General features: G+C 45.7%; 1 protein-coding gene across 1 annotated transcript; it reads right to left on the bottom strand.

Annotated features, from left to right (window-relative positions):
* Positions 1-816: 816 nt before the first annotated feature.
* ankle2 (ankyrin repeat and LEM domain containing 2) lies at positions 817-9706 on the bottom strand. Its single transcript, XM_030791471.1, has 12 exons — positions 9100-9706; positions 7993-8187; positions 7249-7442; positions 6450-6638; positions 5636-5758; positions 5335-5407; positions 5076-5245; positions 4200-4306; positions 3496-3701; positions 2388-3267; positions 2011-2142; positions 817-1319 (listed from the first exon to the last, which is right to left on the bottom strand). The coding sequence occupies exons 1-12, from the start codon at positions 9551-9553 to the stop codon at positions 1088-1090; spliced, it is 2955 nt and encodes a 984-aa protein (XP_030647331.1). The 5' UTR covers positions 9554-9706; the 3' UTR covers positions 817-1087.
* Positions 9707-11822: the final 2116 nt, after the last annotated feature.

Raw genomic sequence — 11822 nt, 5'->3', positions numbered from 1 at the left:
TATGTTTACCAGGTATATACACCATAAAAAAAACAAAAAAACCCCATCCCATCTCTTTATCTCCACTCTGATTTTGACTGTCCTATCAACAGATCATCAAGGTATGGGGTGTAAAGTCTATATCATGAAAATAATAACAAGAATGGCAATTTAAAAAAAAGAAAGAAAGAAACACATTTATTCAGTTCAGAGAAATAAAACCGGGAAAGTTTTAGAATAGCATTTTTGATGTTTGTTTGTTTTTTTTCCATTAAATAAACAAAAGCAGTGTTGAGGTGGTACTGGAATTCATGGCTGTTAACAGTCTGTTGACAAACTGGGACGCATTGGAGCAGATCATGGTCAAAGGGTGGTCCCATTTCTCCACAAATTAAGGCAAGTCCAGCACAGACCAAACAACAATAACAACAACAACAACAATAACAACAACAAAAAAGAAAACAGGAAACCGGCAGTTGCTTAACAGACGTTACAAAAATAAACAAAGAAAAATAATGTTGTGCTACTAACAGTGATCTTTTTTTTCCTTCTTCTATTTTTTTAATTTTTTTTTTTACCAAAAATAGGTCATCCACCTATCCTCATATTTCATTTTTCTTTTCTTGATTTTTTTTTTTAAACAAACTATATTCAGTTCATGAGGAATCACTCATTTCATGAACATGTGGCAGAATCCTATGCGGTGGCATTTTCCTGGGTGGTATTCCTTAAGTCTAATGGCAAAATCTGCTGAGGTGGAGACACGGTGATGTGTCATTCCCCTCGGATAACCCTACTGTGACCAATATCTTTCACATAAAGACACACACACACACACACACACACACAGAGACACTCACACACGCAGCAAACCTGTTTTAAAAGACCTGTTTGCTCCAATATCACCCACCCTGTAATGCTGTTAATATGATAACAGCATATTGAAGTACCATCATTAGTAAATATATAACTCGGGTCAGAGACGCTTGTGCATATTTGGAGAACTTTGTGGTCTGAGCTGACGGGCGTGGCAGCCTCCACGCCCGCAGGGGGCAGCGATGTAGTTTCAGGTGAAGAGAGAGAGAGAGAGGGTTGGACAGAGGATGGTTCAGTGGGGTAAATGGGGGATGTCGTTGAAATGTTTGTGGCGGATGCGTTGGATAAAGCTGGCGTGGGCGGGGCTGTAGCGTCCGGGGCTGGTGTAATCTTGCGTCGCCGTCGACGACAGGTGTCGGGCAGGACTGTAGCGACCTCCCGGAGAGGTCAGGGCGCTGATGGGGGAGCCGGGAGTGTAGGCTGCGATCCTGGAGTGACCTTTGACCATTGCTGGGGACTGCCAGCTGTAAGAACATACAAAACATTGACATCCATTGTCAATACAGATCAAATCGATTCAGTTTGATTCATTTACACTCAATTCAACTCAAACTGATTCAGCGCAGTTCCAATAAGTGATGCTTTATGTTAAGTGATGCTTCTCAGGCATTAAAGAAATTTCTGCGTCATTACTGCGATTTTAAGAAATCAAAAATGTCAACAATTTCAACAATTAACCTCATAGTAATAATAAACATCATAATTGTCATGACTTTCCTAACATTAAAAACATCACTTTTCACCGGTATGTCACAACAGCATTAGCGAACCGTTTCAAAACAACAGTTAAAAAAATACACTTTTACTGCAGCCTGGGTAAAATTCAATCCCTGTTTGGAAGTTACACAGGGCGTGTACTTACTGGACCTTACATCGGTACTATGTGTTGTTTTGCTTGACTGAGTGCACACGGAATGAATTAATAGTGGTCAACCAGTCAGAAGTACCCAGAACAACACTTACTTAAACATCTGATTTAGAGTGCTGGTCGAATATTAGATACATAAAATAGTATTTGATAGGACTGCGAAATATGAAAACTGAACTTTAGATCAGCACCTTCAATGGAGAGGTTTGCAACATATGAGCCTGTGAGTTAAAAAGCCCAGTGCTGGGATACAGAGAGACGCGTGATACAAACGTCAGGCCTCCTACCTTTGCATCTCAGAGGCTGAGTAGGTCTCGACTGTGCTCTTCCACTTGTGAATGCTGGGATACTTCAAAGGATCGATGTCTATGGCTTGTAGCGCTGACAGCACCTCTCTGTCCAATTTAGTGGGCGAAGCCCTGAGAAAGGAAAAGACAACCTGTTAGTTTTCAGATTTTTCTAACTTTAGATTTCTAACTGCTTCTAACACTTATACCCTTGAGTTTTAGTTCTGTCATCCGGCAGTTCAATCTTCAGTGTTTAGATTCTCAGCTTTCTAGTTCAAGTTCATTGGTAGGTTGGGTCAAATTCTCAGCGACCTTAAAATGGATCGTTTGAAAATGAAGAAGCGAAACCAATTAGTTGTATTTTGAAGGGGGTTTACCCTTGGATGAAGAGACCCTTTCTGAGGCGCGGAGGGGTCTTCAGTATGAAATCTTTCGAGCTGTCCAGAGACCTGTAGGATCCGGACGATCCCGAGCTGCTGAGGTCTCTGCCGCCGTGGTCCCAGGACTTGGACCGGGAGCAGAGCGTGCGTTCCGGCCCTAACACTCTAGTCCTTTGAGTCAGCGCGTCCAAGTTCTCCTCCGCCGACAAATACTCGTCCGAGCCGGAGCTCGACCTCCCTTCCGCCCTCCTTCCGTCCGCGTCTCCGTCGGGCAACCTCCAGGAGCCCCGGTCTCCGAACTCGGAACAGCCTCTCTCCAAGACGGAGTCCTCGCTGGACGCCAGTCTCAGTCGGCCCATCCTGGAAATCACGTTTTCCGCTTCGCGGGCGTCCTGGAAGTTGCGATCCCGGCCGCCCCCGCTCCGCCTCCGTTCCCGCGGGGACAGCCCGGCGTTGTCGCAAAGCGACATCCTGTTGAACTCCGCCATCAGGTTGGTGACGGGTGAGAGGAGACAGGAGGGAGAGGTGGAGCTACGGGGAGAGGACTTGTGTCCGTTCTGGCTCCTGTCGTTCTGGCCGCACAGCCCGTCGTTGCCGGCCGGGGAGCAGAGGCCCAGGCCCTTCTCGCTGCAGATCAGGTCGTGCTGGGCGGCGGTCTCGATGAGGTCGTCAGCGTGCGACACGGGGAGGATGTGGAACTCCAGGCCCGCGGCAGCGACGGCGCTGGTGGCTCCTTTGAGGCCGTCCCTGGAGCAGATGGAAGTGATGCTGGTGAGCGCGGCGTTCTGACGATTCTTCATCTCCTCCAGAGTGATGTCATCGCCCTCGTCCAGGAACGCCCCCACTGAGATGGAGTTACAGAACTTTTTTGGCTTTCCTGAAAAAACAAAAACAAACCGACTGTGTCAGAGGGAGAGTCAGTGTTCTTTCTGTTAATCGGTAATACCATAGTGATCATAATAATTATACTGTTATCACTGAAATCAATGTTGCTTTATTATTATAATGGGTATGCCATTACTACCATCACTACAACTGTTATATATTCAATACACACACAAATATCATCTAAGGTGATGCTCTTGACTTTATCATCCCGCGTTACCTGGGGAGGGCGTCCGGAATCCGAGTCTCGTTTTCTCCCAGTTCCGGGTCTCGTTCTCTCCCGTCTCACGAGACAGCTGGCTGAAATCTTTCTTGCTCAAATATTCCTCCAGTTTTCGGAGTCCCTCGGTGGACGACAGGTCCACAAAGCTATCCAGGAATTCCCAATATTCCGCCCACGGGTGACCTAGCTCACGTGCTAGATCTCTGTAAACGACACGGACACAGGCTGAGTGTCTACGGCAGACCGTTAGAGTCAAAATTCATCAAAATGTACCAGACATGTTGATGAATCTAAATTCAATTCAAAGTGCAAACTCATTCTCGTTAAAAACAGAGTCTGAAATTTCAGCTGAAGAGGAAACCAAAGACGGTCTTTCAATGAGGACAACTCTATTGACAATTCACTTTGCTGTATATCTCTTAGCAACATGGAACAGAGCAGACACTGATCTTCCTGGAAGTCAGACCACAGACTGCACTTGCATTTATCCACTCAAACTCATTTCGTTCTGTTGTGTCAGAGGTCACGTATCTTTTGAGTAGCCCTGGAGTTAACCGCTTTGCCCAAGAGCACATCAGCAGACAACTGCTCTGCCTGGGATTCGAACCCCCAACTCTCTGATGGCTGGGCTGTTCGCCATAACACTGAACCATGTATTATCACACTCAGATAAAAGGCTGTACATTACTGTGCACACACACCTGCCCACTCTCTCTGCACCACGGTCTGGATCGCTCTTCAGAATGTGGTGGAAATGCTCTGCTCTGTCTCTAGGGGGCGTCTTCCATGCTCGTCGAAACTCATCTGCCTGGATTAAAAAAAAAAAAAAAACGACCCATTTTAGATACACTGGCTTTACCAGCACTGAAGGAAAGGTTCACTGGTTTCTTGCTTCAAAACAACCCTACAGATGAGGGTTTGCTATGAGTTTCAACAAGCTAACATGAGGGTTCATGTAGCTAAAAAACACTGGAAGTAAGTAAGACCACCTCACCCATGCAAATCCACACTTTATCCACTACAGTTGAATTAAAAATTGAACACTTTCACTGAAATGCACTGTTTACTGGGAATACACCTCACACTAAAAGAGGGATTCTGCAAGGTGGCAATGTTTTAATGATCTACTTTAGAATTCCTCCTACTACAGACATATAGAGTTGGCACAAATCAATATTTTATCTCTGGAATCAATGCATGATGCCATTGGTTGCTTGATTATCTCAGTAACAGGAGTGAACTTAAATAAATTTTGTGTGGATTCACTCCGACAGTTTGCAGTTGGCCCAGGGAGCTATGTTAGCTTGCTGAAGCTCCTCTATCAGTGCAAATGGAATACGTCCAACCCTCTTCAATAGAGTTAAAGGTAAGCACACAATGAAGAAAAAAAAACAGAAAAGAAAAGAAATATTTGGATACCCTTTCCCCTTTCAGGTTCAGGGCCTATGTAATGCCAATAAAATATATATATATATATAAAAATACCCTCTTGTGAAACACGGATGCTTGAATCTTAATACGAATCCACTGAAAAATGACAGCTACGAAATGGTTAAACATTGCAAGCAATAACTCACTTTAGATGGGCTGAGTGGACCAGCAAAGGCTCTGATTGCCATGACTGGGTCCATAGGACTCCTGGGTAACCGTGGTGACAAGTTCTCCACAGGCTCAGGTGACCAGGGAGCACCAATCACAGGCTGAGAGGAATTATCAGTGGCCCTCAACAGGGGTACATAGCAACGATCTAGTTTAAAAACAAAAGCGGCAAAATAAGGTCCTGAGAGAACATGAAATCGTTTACTTTAAAAGAAAATTAAAAATAAGTTTCCTTACCCTCTAAATATTCACAAATCTTCTGTTTCACCTCCTGGACTTTGCTTTTGTCTTTCATCCTTTCACAGATGACCTGTTTTGTAAAGACGTGTTGAAAAATCACTGTTGTGTTGATCAAGAGAAAGTACATATAGAGGATGTGTGTGTGTGTGTGTGCGGGCGCGTGCATGAGTGTGTATGTGCGTGTGTGTGTGAGTGTTTGTGTCTGTGTGTGTATGTGTGTGCGTGTGAGTGTGTGTGTGTGTATGTGCGTGTGCCTGTGTGTGTGTGTGTGTGTGTGTGTGTGGAGTGAGTGACCTACATCACAAGGCCTCTGGTCGTACTTGTTCCTGCAGGTCTTGTCAATGTCTGGGTGAGAGCAGAGGATGTTCACCACCTCCGGACAGCCAAACTTACATGCAAAGTGCAGAGGAGTCTCAAAGCCCTGTTAAAAGACCCCAGTACCCCTGTTATTAACATACAGCTTACATACAGGACACAGTTTGGCTCCACACTGCTCTGCTGTCTGTCTGCATTTATAAAACCCTCCAAAATAACCCACGCTGATTACATAACAATAATCCTTACAGAGGATGTTGACTGAATCATCACAAGATCAAACAAACAACATACATCCCAAAGTGAACTTCAATCTTTTAGAAATATAGCTAGATCCTATTCATACTACATAATACTTAAAAGACCAGATCTGCGAGGCCAAACCACATCTCTCTATCCACCCATCCATCCACCCATCCATCCACCCATCCATCCATCCGTCCATCCATCCGTCCATCCATCCGTCCATCCATCCGTCCATCCAACCATGCATCCACCCACCCATCTGCCCATCCATCCATCCATCCGTCCGTCCATCCATCCATCCACCCATCCATCCATCCGTCCATCCATCCGTCCATCCATCCGTCCATCCACCCATCCATCTGTCCGTCCGTCCATCCAACCATGCATCCACCCACCCATCTGCCCATCCATCCATCCATCCGTCCGTCCGTCCATCCATCCATGCATCCACCCATCCACCCATCCATCTGTCCATCCACCCATCCGTCCATCCATCCGCCCATCCATCCATCCATCCATCCGTCCGTGTGTGTGTGGGCTCTCAGACTCACTGCTTTGTCTGGCGTGTTGAGGTAAAGGTCAACAATGTAACGGATGCGTTTCTGCAGCATGCTCTCCTGATCATCCGGGTACATCAGCTTCATGAACTTTGGGTTCTCCAGGGTGTCCAGCAGGAGCTGGGCCACGCCAGGCTGGTTCTCCTTGGCCGCCACGTGCATGACGTTATACCTACAACCTTCCTGCCAAACAGACGCAGGTAACATGGCGTTTAGAGGCGGATCTAACACCTCAGATATGCAGAGTTGTACAAACCGCTAGCCTGTGATGTGATAAATCAACACACACGCCAATCAAATAGCTCCTTTTTTTTAAGGAAACTAGTGTAAAATAGTCAGATATTATGCTGAAAATTAAAAGAATAAATGTTCATCCTTAAAGAAAAGAGAGTAGAGGATGGTTTTGTTCGGGCAGAAATTCACCCTCTCTGAGCTGTTGGTATACATGTAACAGAACCTCCTGTCCACACGGGACACAGCCAGTGTGACACAAACATTACCCTGATCAGTTGTTGTTTTTCACAGGCCAAAAGTAGTGTACTTTATACTCTGGTAAAAAAAAAAAAAATCCGGCTCAAATCGCTGCCATTTCACTACATGTCAACTGTGCCAGAGAAGCAGATCAGAGTCTGTATTATCAGTGTTTATCAGACCAGAAGAGAACACACAATAAAGGGGCTAAAAAAAAAATAGATCAATGTAAATAAATCAACACTGTTCTGCAGACTGCTCAATCAATCAATCGATCGATCAATCAATCAATGACAGAGCCCCCTCCTCCTCCCCCCCTCACCTGTACCACAGTGGGGTTATCCCCTGAGCCAATGAGGTAGCGTGGGTTACTCCAGATCAGTTCGCTGAAGACGCCCTCGTCGCCTTTCTCCACAGACTTCCTCAGCTTGGCCGTCAGGTCCTGCGTCCGCGGGCTTTTGAAGCTGTTGGCCCGCTCCCTGTTTATGGTTTCAGCTTCCAGGACAGACACGTTGTCTGGTTTAGAGAGGTGAAAAAGAAGGATCTGTCCCCGTCAAATCTCTATCATTCGGCCCGTACTGCTTTATCTGACGTGTAAATTCACAGGTATTGAAGTTTAGATGTTTTTTTGTTTTGTTTTTTTTGCCTTGAGAATGTTTACGGTTCTCTCTGCTTCTGATAAAGGGTCCCTGAACCTCCTGAGAAGGGCCACACAAACGTTCTACTATTCAAAACCTCGGAATACGAGCTATGATTCCAATAACTATGTAAAATATCTAACCATATTCCATATAAAATTCCAAGTCAAACTTCTATAAAATGCGAAGATCAGCGGGGTTATCGCAGATAAAATGACACAAGCCCTTATCAAAAATCAGAAAATAAAATCTGTAGTAAAATTTTAAACGGCCCTCGCAACACTGTTTAAAAAAAAAAAAAAAAGTTCCAGAAGCCTCTTTCACCTTGTGTAAGGTCAACGCGTCACAGACACACCCTGAAAACTTAAACTACAAACAGTCTACGGTTCTCAGGTGAGAGCTTCAGAGAGCTGGGCTGCATTGCTTGCCTTTGCAGAAGGTTGGTCCTGGTTTTCCCGGAGACACACACGGGGCCGATTTGCAGGGCGAAGGGTAGTAGTCGCAGATCCCCTTCGCAAACTTCTCGGCGTCTTCTCGATTTGCGAAAGCTTTGAAACGAGCGCCTTTCATCATTTTAACGGCCTGCAGGGCTTCCTTCTTGTCTGTGTATACGTGTACCCTCTCTACACACACAAAACAGAAAAAAAAAAAACATTTCACATGTGAAAAACTACGCACAAAAAAAAAAAGTGTTTGCACTTTGATAAAGGAGAGTGCAATAAGTTAATATTTATTCCAGTGTTTGCTTCAACTTTACTGGTATATTTACAAGCATTACTACGTTAAATTGCCACAGAGGTATACCAGACACTGATTTTCACGCAGTGTGAGGACACACAGGTGTCAGAACTAGAGGAGAGAAATTTCTCAGAGGCACTTCAGAGATGGGTTCACCCTTGAACCTTAATCATGGTTTCATGGACAATCAGTGGGAACAACCAGAATTAATAAACAGTCAGAATGAACAAACTTTTGGCTCTTTGAACAACATTCTGTTCTGACACAACTTCCATCATCTTTAACGCCAGACCTTGGTTGCTATCTACAATCTTCATCTGATGACATTTATTTTAGAAGGGTTCATAAGTCTATGGCCAAGGTAAGAGAGTTAGTTAACTCATAGCAGAGGCAGACAACCTTTCTCCTGGAAAAGTATCATGCCCCAGGTTTTTGCTGTGGTCCTATATTAAACACATCAGGACCCTGGTTTGCTGAGTCGAGTACATTTGAGAAGGGGGAAGCCAAACCCGCATACACTGTGGCCTTTCAAGTGCACATGCATACACCTTCCTTTCAGTTTACTCAACCCTGTCAAATATTTGCTCCTTCCCTCAAAAACCTAGTGCTTATATTTCCTTATATGTCCTTACAGTGCTTATATAAACCTAGCACATGAGGACTGGTTGACAGCATATAAACAAAGTGAGGTGAACAGAACAACAATTAGACGTTTCTTATAAAATAGCTTAATAAAAAAAGCAAACAGTGGTCTAGTCAAGGGCGATAGCTATCAAACAGTGCAATATGTAACCTACCGGCTCTGGCCAAAACATCTTCCCAGGGTGGACAGACGCCATAAAAACAGGTGGGTGACACTTGAGTGTTCTTCGTGGGTGTCAGTCCGTCGGGGAGGGTGCTGGCCGCCTCCGCATGCACGCCACATGCTGCCGTCGACTTCTCCAACAAATCCTCTTCTTCAGGTGGGTTCAGACCCAGGCTGTAGCCGAAATCTCCCTCGTCGCTGGCCGTGGTCTCCTGGGGCGTGGAGGTGCCACGTTTGGGCTGAGCCGTGCCGGCATCGTCCGTGCCTGTCGCACTTGTCTCAGAAACGTTACTGCCATGTTCTCCGACGATGGCGCGTGCCAGCTTCCTCTCAAAGATGGTTCGCGTGGTGGCCGTGATGGGGCCGCATTTCAGGTTGGCTTTGAGGAACTCTTCACGGAGCTCATCTGCACTCAGACCCTGCAGCCTGCTCAGGACGGCTTCCATGCTTCAGCTACCTGCAGGCCCAAACCACACTACCAGTCAGCCTGCAACACAACACACACACACACAGGCCCAAACCACACTACCAGTCAGCCTGCAACACAACACACACACACACAGGCCCAAACCACACTACCAGTCAGCCTGCAACACAACACACACACACACAGGCCCAAACCACACTACCAGTCAGCATGCAACACACACACACACAGACCCAAACCACACTACCAGTCAGCCTGCAACACAACACACACACACACACACACACACACAACACACAGGCCCAAACCACACTACCAGTCAGCCTGCAACACAACACACACACACACACAACACACAGGCCCAAACCACACTACCAGTCAGCCTGCAACACAACACACACACACACAGGCCCAAACCACACTACCAGTCAGCCTGCAACACAACACACACACACACAGACCCAAACCACACTACCAGTCAGCCTGCAACACAACACACACACACACACACACACAGGCCCAAACCACACTACCAGTCAGCCTGCAACACAACACACACACGCACAGACCCAAACCACACTACCAGTCAGCCTGCAACACAACACACACAGACCCAAACCACACTACCAGTCAGCCTGCAACACAACACACACACAGGCCCAAACCACACAACCAGTCAGCCTGCAACACAACACACACACACACAGGCCCAAACCACACTACCAGTCAGCCTGCAACACAAACACACACACACACACACACACAACACACACACACACAGGCCCAAACCACACTACCAGTCAGCCTGCAACACAAACACACACACACACACACACACACACACACACAACACACAGGCCCAAACCACACTACCAGTCAGCCTGCAACACAACACACACACACACAGACCCAAACCACACTACCAGTCAGCCTGCAACACAACACACACACAGGCCCAAACCACACAACCAGTCAGCCTGCAACACAACACACACAGGCCCAAACCACACAACCAGTCAGCCTGCAACACAACACACACACACACAGGCCCAAACCACACTACCAGTCAGCCTACAACACACACACACACACACAACATCACAAACAGTCAGCCTGTTACACATCATAGGGGCTATTCACAGCAGTGGACTAAGACATGACATTTACATTAATTCAGTCTGCGGACACTTTCATCAAAAGTGACTTCTGAGACAGGCAGAATACAAACCAAGCATATCACCATTAAGGAGCTGTCTGTTGCATAAGTGCAACGGCTAAGTTCAGTATTAGACCAGACACAAATCCAAGACGATGAAGGAAAACAAGAGCAACTAACAAGTACCTCCGGCAACAAGTGCTGAGACAGACAGGATGACCGTAAGGGCAGATGAGGAAAGACAAACAGGAGAATGACTTTGACCTGACCGTTAAGAATACGTCTTAGAAGACACATTTGGGGTCTCTGCACTTGTGGTCGATGGATTTGGGGAGGCCTGACGTATTTTGCTGCAGAAACTGGGCCAAAAAGACTAAACGGATGGACAAGGCGGATGTGAGTGTTTTAGCATTATATTTTGTCCAGGGACATTTTGTGCTGCGAATTAAAGATACTGTTGCATCCGACTTCCATACATGAAGAAACTTGCAAGAGAACCCTCATCAAGATACAGAAACCAGCACAACTAGCTCAGACACAGCCTGAAAAGCAGAAACTTAACAGCGTAGAATGAGGAAAAAGAAACACCTGCTGAGAGAGAGAGATGATTTATACTGTCCGTTTGGACTTATGTTAAAAGTCATTGAGAAAAATGTACAAACAGTCGGTTAGAGGAGAACTGTTTCGTTCAAAGTATGTATCACATGTAGCACAAACTGTTCCACTTATCAAAGAAAAAGGAAGCATACGAAATACAGGCGAGAAATTGTGGCACCCTGTCGGGCTTCATCCAAAATAATATCAATCCCGTATCAAACGAAACGTAATTCCATTCAATACTTGACAAGTTTATTACAGATCACGGCAAAGAGCTATGACACATTCGCGACTGCTTCCACCGGCTTCAGCTTTTAAATTATTTTTTATAAATCCAGCTCATAGTGTCAACGCTGCCCGCACAGGTTTTTAACATATCGCAAGGTGGATGTAATGACATCGCGCTAACGGAATCGTCTCGCGCCACTTACCATGAATTATCTTAACTGCTTGTCGTTCATGGTAAAAAATAAACACATAACTAGGTTATTTATCCTGGATTCTAAGATGAAAGTATTCAAACAGACACAATGCT

The sequence above is a fragment of the Chanos chanos genome, chromosome 14, assembly GCF_902362185.1.
Source record: "Chanos chanos chromosome 14, fChaCha1.1, whole genome shotgun sequence".
In the NCBI taxonomy this organism is placed as follows: domain Eukaryota; kingdom Metazoa; phylum Chordata; class Actinopteri; order Gonorynchiformes; family Chanidae; genus Chanos; species Chanos chanos.
This window is presented reverse-complemented; position numbering and strand designations above follow the sequence as displayed.